This window comes from Equus asinus, chromosome 5 (assembly GCF_041296235.1).
Source record: "Equus asinus isolate D_3611 breed Donkey chromosome 5, EquAss-T2T_v2, whole genome shotgun sequence".
Lineage (NCBI taxonomy): Eukaryota > Metazoa > Chordata > Mammalia > Perissodactyla > Equidae > Equus > Equus asinus.
Window position 1 is genome coordinate 97,088,978 of NC_091794.1, and position 12,070 is coordinate 97,101,047.

The 12,070-nt window shown below is 57.8% G+C and overlaps 1 protein-coding gene across 4 annotated transcripts in view; it reads right to left on the bottom strand.

The window, feature by feature from the left end:
* EPHB2 (EPH receptor B2) overlaps positions 1-12,070 on the bottom strand; it is a 180,728-nt gene that overhangs the window by 112,239 nt on the left and 56,419 nt on the right. For all 4 annotated transcript variants that reach the window (XM_070510731.1, XM_070510729.1, XM_070510727.1 and 1 more), the window contains exons 2-3: positions 9,352-9,416; positions 5,625-6,309 (exon numbers count right to left, since the gene is read on the bottom strand). In XM_070510731.1, the coding sequence (XP_070366832.1) occupies positions 5,625-6,309; positions 9,352-9,416 (750 nt within the window). The remainder of the gene's footprint in view (positions 1-5,624; positions 6,310-9,351; positions 9,417-12,070) is intronic.

A 12,070-nucleotide genomic window follows, 5' to 3' on the forward strand; every position in this document is an offset into this window, starting at 1 on the left:
CGGTGTTGGTAAAAGTCCTGATTCTTGTTTTTATAACACTTTTCTAGGTATTTTCTCATTGACTCTGCACAGCAGCCCTCCTATTTATTCTGTTTTACAGATGAGAAAATAAAGGCTGGGAGAGGGTCAGCTGCTCGCCCAAGGTCACACAGCTAGTGAGGGGCAGAGCTGGGGTTGGAAACCAGGTCTCCAAGGTCAAGGAGAGGCCATGGGTGGGGGAGAGAGCGGGCCGGGGGCTGCCAAGTGGGGCAGGGCGGGGGAGAGGCTGGGAGGAGAAGCCCGGCAGCTGGAAGCTGGGAAGTCTGAGCTGCAGCCAGGGCAGCAACGTGTGCGTGCGTGCAACCACCCCCTCCCGCTGGCCCGCAGCCCCTCTCGCTGTCCAAGCCGAATATTAAAAATCCCATGATGCCCCGATGGGACCACAGCAGCCACACCCTCTGTGGAGCCGCCTCCTGGTCCGTCGGGGGGGGGGGGGGTGATGGGCGGGGGGGGGCGGCGTCTGGCAGCGGGAGAGAGGACGGCAGGGCCCCCAACAGTGGCTGGCGGAGTGGGGGCTCCCGATGGACAGGGACAAGTGGGGGCTGAGGTAGGAAAGAGAAACCAAGGGAAATAGGGATACAGAGACAAACTTGGAGACACCGAGGCAGGACACACACATAATCAAACCCATAAACATCTGGGAAACAGACTCGGGGTCTTGGGTGGGAGCAGCTGCTGCAGGGCAGGGATTCCAGGGCCACCGTCCTGTCACCTCCAGCGGATCCACTGCGGGCAAGGCCAAGCAGGGATTGTGATCTTGAGGAGGTTGGGGCCTGGAGGATGGCGGGGAGAGTTCTTCTGAAGGAAGTCCCAGGAGTGCCCCACCTGGCAGGCGTATGTGGGGGCGCCATAAACTGAGCAGATGAACGGAGAGGGACAGCCGTGCCTGAGCCCCTGCACCCAGGAGGGCACACAACACCCACAGACATGCCCCATCCCGTCAGACCTCAGGCCTTTATTCATGCGGCTCCACGACCTACAATGCCCTCCCCTCTTCACCCATCCAGATCCTACTGGCTCTTCAAGGCCAAATTCAAATGCCACCTCTTCCCTGAAGCCTTCCTAGACTCCCAGTCAGAAAAGATGCCATCTTCCTCATATTCTCAACGTGCTTTGTCTGGATAGACTTCATGCTCTGCCTTGTTCCCAGGGTGTCTGAGTACCCGGCTCGCCTAGGAGCCACTTCAGGCCAAACCCTGAGTCTCAGGTGCTCTCCTCCAGCTTTCCCAGGGCGGCCCCTGTCAGCTGAAAGGACACCTCTTCCAAGAGCCTTCCCTGAACCACCTGGCTGAAGCAGGTCCTCCCTTTGACCTCTACTCTTGCCCTCAATTTTCCTTTTTTTTTTTTTGAGGAAGATTAGCCCTGAGCTAACTGCTGCCAATCCTCCTCTTTTTGCTGAGAAAGACTGGCCCTGAGCTAACATCCATGCCCATCCTCCTCTACTTTATTTGTGGGATGCCTACCACAGCATGGCTTGCCAAGCGGTGGCATGTCTGCACCCGGGATCCGAATCAGCAAACCCCGGGCCGCCGGAGTGGAACATGCGCACTTAACCACTGAGCCACTGGGCCGGCCCCTGTTGCCCTCGGTTTTCTTTTCCTTTTACTCATCACAGTCTGTAACTATTTTACTTATTTCTTAATTTACTTTCTTCCCTCCATCTTTCCCGTATCCACCCACCCAGACTAAAACCTCTGGGAGGGCAGTGAACGTGTCCGTCTTGTTCACTTGTGTGTCCTGCAGCACCGGTATGTGCCTGACTCATAGAAGGTACTCAGTAAGTGTCTGTTGGAGGGCTAAGGGGCATACAGAGGGTACTCGATGCATGCTTGTTAACATGAACGGTGGACTGGCTTCCCCAGGCCCCTCCCGCCCCGCTGTGCCCTGCACACAGCAGACACCTGAGGAAGTCGGTCAGATCGAGTACATTTAACCTGTAGTTTCGTGAACCACCCAGTGCACTGGGACGCCCCCACCCACCACTGCCCACCCCTGGGATGGCTCCCATTCCCACAAGGACTTGCCTCCCCATCCGCCGAGAAGACTTTCTCCAGCCTTCTGTTCTCTAGTGTGTACTAACAGAGCCATGGAGTTTCCCTATCGAATTATGTTTCCATATTAAATGGATCTTTCCAAACCTCACCCACCCAGAGATTCTGCTAACGTCCCCTCCCATCCCCTTAGGGTGGATGCTCCCTGGGGTGGCCGCAGGGCTGGGCCTGTGGTCATCGTCTGGCCTTGATTCCTGCTCCGTCTGGCCAAGGATGTGGTATCGCATCGTGTGTCTGAGCTAATGGTCCTGTTACAAAAGCATCAGCCCTGCTTGCTTAAAAATGCTGACTCTTGGCCCCACTTTAGAGCCACATAACCAGACCTGGGGGAGGGGCTCATGCCAGACCCAGGAATCTGCGTCTTAGCAACCTTCCCAGCGGATTCGGAGGCACAGTCAGGGCTGAGAACCCCTGAGCGAGAGGGGGAGAAAGCACTGTGCCAAGCACTCAGATGTGAGCTGCAATCACCATTCCCACACGTTCTGGGCCGGCCCGCGGGACTTGGGCTGGAGCAGCCCCACATCTGGGTGGCTGCTGCACAGGCCACAGCAGCAGCTGGTGTCCTTCTGGCTCCCGGAGCTCATTAATCACACCTTAACTGGCCTCCACTCACACCCAGCGGCCGGCTGGGCTGGGCCTGAGCCTGGGGAAGCTGTAGATCTGGGGGGGTGGGGGGAAGAGGGGAGTGGCAGGGAGCCAGTGCTGGAAACTCTGTCCTAGCATTACCTCGAGCCCCACCATTTGCAAGGAGAAGCTGGACTCCAATGACTTGCCTGTGACGGGCAACCTCTGCTATGCCCCCGTGACCCCCTCCCCCCCTCATTCACAGCCTGTGCACCTCGCTGCCCTGGAGTGCGGGCTGAATTTGGTGACTCACTTTTCATGTAGAGAATACAGCAGAAGTGATAAGACCTCATTTCTGAGATGAGGTTATAGAAAGACGGTGGCTTCCGTCTTGGGTGCTCTCTCATGCTCTCTTGGATTGCTTACTCTGGGGAAGCCACTGCACACATGAGAGGCCATGTGGCGAGGGACCGAGGCCCGCAAACAACCGCGAGAGCGAGCGTGGAAGCAGATCCCTCCCCAGTCGGGCCTTCAGATGAAACTGCAGCCCCCAGCCGCCAGCCTGTCTGCAACCTCAGGGGAGACCTGGAGCCTGGGGCACCCACACCTGGACGCCTGACCCTCAGGCCCTGAGAGATAATAAACGTTTGTTGTTTTAAGCTGCTAAATTTTGGGGTGACTTGTTATGCAGCAAGAGAGAACTAATACACCTCCTCATCTCATTCCAGCAATAGTTCTTCCTACAGCCCCCCGAGCCCTTAGCCACAGGCACATAAAGTTTACGGGTCCCCCGAAAGGGCCACACTCATTCACAGCCCCAGGTCTTTTTTCATGCCTATCCATCCTCCAGAAGGCCTGGCCACCTAGTCAACACATCCATCTCCCAAGACTTGGCTCCAGTGTCACCTCCTCTGTGAAGCCCTCCCTCTTTTTCTGTGCCCACTGCAGCCTGAGCAGCTCCTGCTAAAGCAAGTCTGACACATTCCCTGCTTGTTCATTTAATCGTCAGCTCCTCGAGGGCAGGGCCACAGCTGGATTCTTCTCTGTCTTACCTGATGCTCACTCGGCACAAGGTTTGACACACAGCAGGCGCAGGGAAGGTTTGATGAGTGAATAAACAATGAGCAGTGAGTGACTGATTCTGCCCCCGTGGCCTGCCATCTCCCAAGGCTGTGCACGTTCACACTTGAGTACAGAAAACCCAATCTGTTCTCTCCCGCAACAAACCAGCCGTTTCTCCCAGCTTCCCAGTGCTTGTCCAGGACCATCATCTCCCCGAAAGCTGGAATTCCCCATCCGTCGGATTCCCCTGCCTCCCCCTTCCAACCGGTCTCCACGTCTCGTCCGACTCACTGCCAAGACGCCCCATGGTTCCGCCCCTCCTCTTCTCAGGCACCCTGGACGCCCAGTCAAACCAGCCAGCATCTCTGAGATCACAGCAACAGCTTCCCTACAGGCTGCTGCTCCCGTCCCGTGCACCCCCCTTATCCTTCCAGAGACCTTTAGATGCTGCCTCAGAGCACGGAGGAGGAGCCACAGAGACGGTGGCTGTGACAGCACTTTACCAAGACAAGGGTCACTGCAATCGCCCCAGGCTGAACTTCCACTGGCTCTCCAGGGCCCCCAGAACAGGGTCCAAACTCTTAGCCTGGCATTTGAAGCACCCAGGATCCGAGTCCAACGGAGAAGGCAAGAGGAAGTGGCACAGAGAGGTTCAAATCTCCTATACCTCCAGCATCACCATCACAGCTCACGCCATGGAGCACCTGCGGCAGGCTGGGCTTTGCATACATCATCTCACTTAGTTAACGTTTATTAAGCTCTTACTGTGTACCAGAAACCAGTATAAATGCTTTACAGGTCTTAAGTTCTTGAATTCTCACAAACACCCTATGAAAGAAGGTTTCACACTCGGCCCAGGACAGACAGCTGATAACCGCAGGGCTGGGATTTGAACCCAGGTCTGTCTGCCTTCACAGCCTCCTCAGCACCACGAGTACCTCCTACAAACTCATGTTTGCAAACCACCCTCACGGTTCTTTGCCATAATCAAGCACTACCTGTACTATTGCTTAGTCAATATTTTTCCTTAAATGAACTCAAGTGGCACAATGGTTAAGAGGGTGGCTTAGAATCACAGGACCCGGGTAAGACGCCTGTATGAGCTCTCGGGGCCTCAACCTCTTCATAGAAAATGGCACTTCCCCTCACAGGGTTCTTGTGAGGATGAAATGAATTACAGCTATCATCACACAGTGAGAGTCTTGTCAGGACACCTGGCTCACAGTAGGGCTGCCGTTCCCCATCTCTCTGAACCGGAAGGAACCATGTGACTTGCTTTGGCCAGTGAAATGGGCAGCAGGGTGGTGTGTGGGCCATTCCCGGCGGAGCTGTGGAGAGCGCACGGCCCGCCACACTCTCCCCCACCTCTCCCGAAGATCCCAGCATCCCAGGCTCCTCCGCGGCTCCTCCACCCGCCTGGCTCCCAGAGGGAGGAGTCCCAAGCTGACCCACGATGGATGCGGAACACGGAGCAAGACATAAACTCCTCCTGTTCTGTCACTTCACCCCAGCCTGGCCTATACTTACCAATGTTATTTACTATGACATGAATTTCCTTACAAAGGAAACCATATCCCTTTTGTAAACAAAGACATACAGTACCACTTGCCATCGTTAATATTCATACAATAATTAAAAGGAGAAATGTTTATCCTCATGCCGACTAAAATCACCTTCATCTCCTCTGCAGAACGCACACGTACCACCATCCAAGAAACGCTCTTCAAACACCTTGCTCTGAGAAGCAGAACCACGGCTGCGGCTTTGCAAACCCTGTCCACACACTGCCACGTGGTCAACTCCAGGCCACCGCCCTCGCCAGCCTGCGCTCCCAGCTGCCAGGCCCGAGTCTGCAGCCAACACCCACTCCACGCCCTTCCAGCGCACCTGCCGCGCTGGGGTCCTTACCTCGGCAGACGGTACCATTCTCCACGGCCTCGAAGCCCGCTTTGCACGTGCAGCGCCCGATGGGCACCAGCCACTCGCCGTCCCCGTTACAGTAGAGCTTGATGGGCACGTCCACCTCCTCGGCATTGGCGATGCAGCTGCCCCGGGCGGCCACCAGCGACGTGCTCTCGGCCCCCGACAGCGTCTCCTGGAAGATGGCGCCATTCTGGATGATGCGGGGGCACTTGCGGTAGAAGACGCGCACGGCGATGAGGGACATGCAGCCGCCGTAGTCCTGGAAGGCCAGGTAGAAGCCGCTGCGGGACACGGGCCCGAAGCTCCGCACCTCGGTGTTGATCTTCATGACCCGGCCACCCAGATCCACCTGGGAGAAGCTCTCATCGGCCGCGATGGTGTCCACCTTCACCCACGGATTCTCCATCCAGTTGGGGAAGGTCTTGGTGGCCGAGTCGAAGTCGGCCTCATAGTAATAGAGGTTGAAGGTCTCCTTGCAGGAGCCGGGCACGCTGGGGATGCTGCTGCAGTCGCGCACCGAGAACTTCATCTCCACGTGGATGCGGTGGGCGCCGCGGCGCCGGATGAACTTGGTCCGTAGCCAGTTGTTCTGGCTCGACTCAAACACATTGCACACCTGGTACGTGCGGATTGTGTTCATGTCCTCGTCGTAGCCGCTCACCTCTTCCCACTGTGGGCGAAATGCTAGTCAGGTGGGGGAGGCAGGGGCTCAGCCCCAGGGAATGCCCTAAGAGGGGACAGACAGACCCTGCCTTAGGGAATCCTCCAGTCTGATGGCGGAGGACAGGACTCCTAGCATCAGGGGCCTCCCAGACTAATGGGGGAGGCACAGACTCTACCTCAGGGATCTTCCAGTCTGATGAAGAAGACATGATCCCTACCATCAGCGAACTCCCAAGCTGAGCGGGAGACATGGCCTCAGCCCTGAGGAACTCTCCCATCTGTGAGGGGGACACGCCGATCTGCTGGGAAGGGCGCACACCTGCTCTTGGTACCCCCCTAGTCAGTACGGGAGATGTGACCCTTCCCCCCGGGGTTCACTAATCTGATAAAGGAGACAAGGCCCCTGCTCCTGGGAAGCACCCACCTGGAAGGGAAAAGATGGAGCGGCCCGCCCCGAGCCAGTTCCCTCTCTGAGAGCAGACACGGCCTTGTGCTTGGGGAGCTGCCAGTCTGATGGGGAGGGCGAGATTCTGCCTGCTGGGGGCTCCAAGTCTGACCAGGGAGATAGAGCCCTCGCTGCTGGGGAGTCCCAGTCCGATGGAAGAAGAGCCCTCACCCCAGGGACGGGGAGACAGGGCCCTTCCCCGGGCTCCAGCTCTGCTCTGGAGCCTGAAGTGGCCAGCTGGTGTGTGGAGGGAGACCTCCCAATCTTCCTGCCGGGGGCAGGTGCTTCTGTGCCCTCCCCGGACCCAGCCTGGGCTCTCAGCACCCAGCTGAGTGCTCCCCAGCCCCCTGCTAGAGGGGCCGGGCCGGCTGGGGAAAGTGGGGAGTAGAGGGGCCCCGGGCCCATGTTCTCTCCTCACAGGCCCAGCTCACTCGCACCGCTATTCCGTTCACACTCTTGTGCCTTCCTTGAGTACCCCCTCGACTTCTCAGTCCATCCTTCTGGGATCTCTTCCCGCGGGCTCTCCCTCCAGCGGCAGCGTCTGCCTTCAGCGACCCTCCCTTGGGTGTTGGGCGCAATCTGCCTGGGTGAGAGCTGGGCCCTCCAGCCCTCCTGGCTTGCTCTCCCCAGGGGGACTGAACGCTCGCTGAGGGGAGCGACTGCTCCCGCCTTCTCCTGTGTCTCCTTGGTGTGGGGCTGGCTTCACCTGGGGTGGACCCAAAAAGGCGAGTCCCCAAAGAGCCCCAACAGCGGAGCGCCGCCTCCCACCCATGTGGGGCCAGGGGCGGGGCTGGGACAGGCTCTCATTTCCTTGTCATAATTAGCACACGTGGTACGCACGGCTATCCCCATTTTACAAATGACGGAGTAGAGACCAGAGAATTGAGACCACTTGGCCCAAGTCACACAGACTCAGACCCATTCACATGCTTGCCCAGGCTGCCTTGATGCACGAGGACCCAACAGTGCGCCAGGAGTCCTGGGTCTTGTCCCAGCTCTGCTAACTTGAGGTGTGGCCTTCGGCAAGTCACCTCCCCTCTCTGGGCCTCTATTTCCCCAGCTGCCAAATGTGACTGTTGGTGAGGGAGGCAGGTGATGGGAGAGGTGTCACCCCCAAGTGGGCATTCTTTGTCCCTTTGCCTCTTTCATATTCCCTGGGCCAAGTCTGCGCAGGGCGGAGCAGTGGCTGCTGGGCTGGGGAGGGACGATGCTGTGAAAGGCGTGCGTGGGGAAGGCCGAGCTGGAGCCTGCTGGCCCGGCCTCTACTTCAATGGCGGCTCTGAAACTCCCTACATTGCATTTAATTTTTTTTTTTTTGGTGGCACCATGTGACAAAGTCAGCCCCTTGTTACAACCACTGCTCTTCTTCAGAACTTAATTAGAGCACTTAATTAGAGCACTCTGCCTTTCTCCCCTCTCTCTAATTAACATGCAAAGGCCCTGCAGCCTGAACACCCCAAATAATTGCGTCCGGGGGCCCTGCAGCCCGGCCTGGCCTCATTACCGGCAGGGTGGGGCTGTGGGCCCAGCCGCCTGCGCAGATGGAAAATTGGTGACAAGAAAGAGCCACAGAAAGAGGCCTGACCCTGGGCCCTGCCTATTGAGAGCGAGGCCTGAGGGGGGTGGCGGGGGTGGGGGGCGGCTCCTGGGGCAGCAGCTGAGTCCCAGCAGAGGAGCTGGAATGGGGGGAGGGGAAGGCTGGGCTGTGGGAGCCCAGGGCCCTCCCCAGAGACGAGGGAGATGAGGAAGGAATGATATTAAAGCCGATGACGGTGACGATGGTGACAGTTGTTAGAGCTACGTGTTATTGGGAGCCCGTTCTACGCCAGGCACGGTGCTAGACACATTTCAGGAAAACCTCACAACGGTCCTGTGAGGAAGACATTATCATCACCATTTTACAGATGAGGAAACTGAAGCTCAGACAGGTTAAGGAACTGACCCCAGATCACACAGCTGTGAGTGGCAAAACTGCGGCAGAAGTTCAGGAGTATCTGACTCCACAGCCCGTGTGTAAGCACTGCGCTGGGTGTCAGATGGGCTCAGACCACTGGACCCAAGGAAGCGTGATGATAAGAGCTCAGGCAGGCAGAGCCTTGGGTGATGGGGACCCAGAAAGAACGCCCAGGAAACTCGGTCACAGCCCTGGACACAAACCTGAGCCCCATCACTTACCAGCTGTAGGGCTCCTGGTAGGTGGCTACAGCTCTCTGAGCCTCAGTTTCCTCACCTATAAAACGGAGGTGATTCCTCCCCATGGGACTGGAGAGGATGTGTGTAAGGTGCTTGATACAGTATCTGGCACACAGTGGGTGCTCGGGAAGTGACAGTCCACTTCCCTCATCTGTAAAATGGGGGTAGTGCCAGCACCTACTTCTCAGCCTCACCCTGAGGATTCCATGGGGGAGCTGAATGCATCCAGCATGTTGTCATGGTAACTGGCGCTCCATCAACGGTAGGGGACCAGGCAGGTGGGGCAATGAGAGGCCGCGCCCTGGGCCCTGAAAAGGGAAAAGGGCTGGAACGTGAGGGAGCATCCAGGCCCCGCAGCAGAACCCGAGGTATCCTGGGGGACCAGGCAGGGTTTGGGGACCACTGACTCACCCCTGATGGAGGATGCACGATCCAGCCCAGCTCCGCCGTGGCAGTGGTGGAGTCCATCAGCGTTTCTGCGGGGAGAGCAAAGAGTCACGCAGGCCCTCCTGCCAAGAGCTGTCAATCACCCCAAGACCCCACCCCTCGAGGGTCTTCTTTACAGAGCGCCACCTACTTCCATGGCTCCAAACAAATCTGGCTCTAATTCTATAGATCAACCTCCCTTTAGGTCCTGCCCCCGCTCCATAACCCTACCCACTCCCACGCTCCAGCCAATTGTCTGGCTCCGTTCCTCCAGGGCCCAATTCCATCCCTTCTACATATGGCCACGCCCAACCTCTCGACCAATCATGTCCCACCAACCTAGGTACCGCCCCCTTCCCTCCCTTTCTGATCTGGAAGGGTCTTAACCTGGGTTTCCAGGGTGGGCTTCAGAGAGTCCACAAGGAAACCCTCGAAATGTTGTCAAACCGAGGGCGCCTGTGTGCTTTTTCGCTTGCATCAAATTTTCAAAAACTGGAACATGGGCCTTAGAGGGGCTGCCCTTGTGTCCCAGCTGAGCCCCATCAGTTCCCCAGCTCAGCCCTCTGGCCCACACTTCCTGTCAGGGATACCCTCTCCTCTTCTCTGGGTACTGGAGTCCTCCCTCGAGTCCCCATCCCGGGGCCCCTTCCCCCAGGGCTTGACCAACTCCGCCCCTAGGACGGCCCTGGGGGTGGAGATGTGTTGAGGGCCAGCACTGTGCCCAGTGGGGCCAGTCCATCACCTGCCCTCCGGGGACTCAAGAGACTCAGATCAGCTTCTGAACCAGCCAGGGCCCCACTTGCCTCCCTTCATTCCAGCAGCCGGAGGGAAGGAGACCACAGGGTCAGAGAGACCCCTATTCATCCCAGATCAGGCTCAGGACCCGCCATCCCTTCCCTGCCACAGGGGCTTCAAACCACTTCGAACTGAATTGCAACGCACTGAGCAGATTTAAATTGGCCTCTTGTGCGCATTCATTCAACAAATACATCCTGATGCCCATTAGGTACCAGGCGCTGTGCTGGGTACCCTAAGACAGATAAGGGAGAACACCAAGACCCTATGCTGGAGCGGTTCATAGTCTGGTGTGGAAATGAGGTGTGCATACAAATAGCTACGAGAGAGTAGGCAGAGAGACCTAGAAAGTCAGAGCTGACCCTTCCACACCACCTAGCTCAGGGAGGGTGGATGAGAGGCAGGCTTGCTGCCATCCTCCAATTCTGTGCCAGGGCAGACATCGCCAATCAATCCCCACACTCTGTGGCACATGATGCTTCTCCCACGGCACTCCAGGTGACCGAGACCCACCTTTACAGATGCTATCGCTGGTCAGCCCAACTGCCTCCTTTTGGAGACAGGGTAACTGAGGCACAGAGAGGAGAAGAGACTTCCTAAAGATCACAGAGGAGTTGGTGGCAGAGTGGGTGGTGCAGGTATTCTGCCTCTGACCCTGTAAATTTCTAGACACTTAGCCTGGGCTGGATGAACTAGGGCAAGGAGCGTGGGGGCAGGGTGCCCCGTCTCCAGGCCACTGTGAAGGTGGAAATGGGAGTAACAAGGTCTTGAACTGGGGCAGGGGCGGTGTGGATGGGAGGGCGGGGATGGGAGGAAGCACTTAGCCGGAGGTGACCTCCGTCAGACCCGCGAGCTGACAAGAGAGGATGCAGCAGCGTCCCCATGACCGCCTGTGGCTCGTGTTTGCGGTCACTGTGTCCCTTTGCGTTGGGGGCTGGAGACGGGGGTGGGGGTGCCAGGGACAGTGGAGTCCAGTGCCAAGGGCGTCTTTTTAATGGCAAATTGGAGGGAAGTTCTATTGCGCTTCTTTGGAGCTGAAAAAAGGGTTCCTTTTCACACTCCGAATGCTACAGATTCTTCTTCCTGGAGAGAACAAGGGCTGAACTTTTAACCTGTTTTCTCTCATCGGCCTCAGCCAGAGACGCGCCAGGCCGGGCTCTCTGCCTGGGCCCGAGGAACAGCTGCTGGGAGCTGTGTCGAACAAGGAAGAGGAGAGACTCTGCTTGGGACGAGAATGGGGTCGGGCGGGGGAGGCAAGCCCGCCAAGCAGGTGGCCCCACCCCTTGGCTGGATTCCTGGGCTGACCCAGAGGCCAAGCTCTAGAGGATTCCACGGCCCAGAGGAGGGGCCATGAACTGACATCCTCATTGTATGGTGGAAACTTCGGCCCAGGGAGGGCAAATGACTTGCCAAAAGTCACACACTGAAAGGGGTGCTCGGACCCTGGGGCCCCACTGCCCCCTCTGCCTCCCACCACACCTGGAACCAGCAAGGGGAGGATCTCAAAGGACTGGAGGTGGGTGGGCTGGCCGGTTCAGACAGGAATGGGCTAAGGGGGAGTGTGCAGTGGGTGCATCTTCTTGGAGGATGCGAGAAGGCGGGCGCCCACCGTGTTCCCTTCCTGCCACGGCAGTCCCGGGCTCTGCCTGGAAGCTGTTGCCCTCAGGGCTGTGGCGGGAGGGGACACACGGGCGCACTCCCCCCACTTGCCCGGGCCTTTTGCTTTTCAATGACGACATGTCCCTCCACCCCCTGCAGAAAAGGCAGTGAGCAGAGCAGATAACTAGGGGTCAGGAGGTCAGAGACTTCGCTTCTAACCCCCGCTCAGCCACCTACTTGCTTTGTAACCTTGGACTTGTAACCTTTCTCAGCCTCGGTTTGCTCACCTGGCAAACATCCATGAGACCTT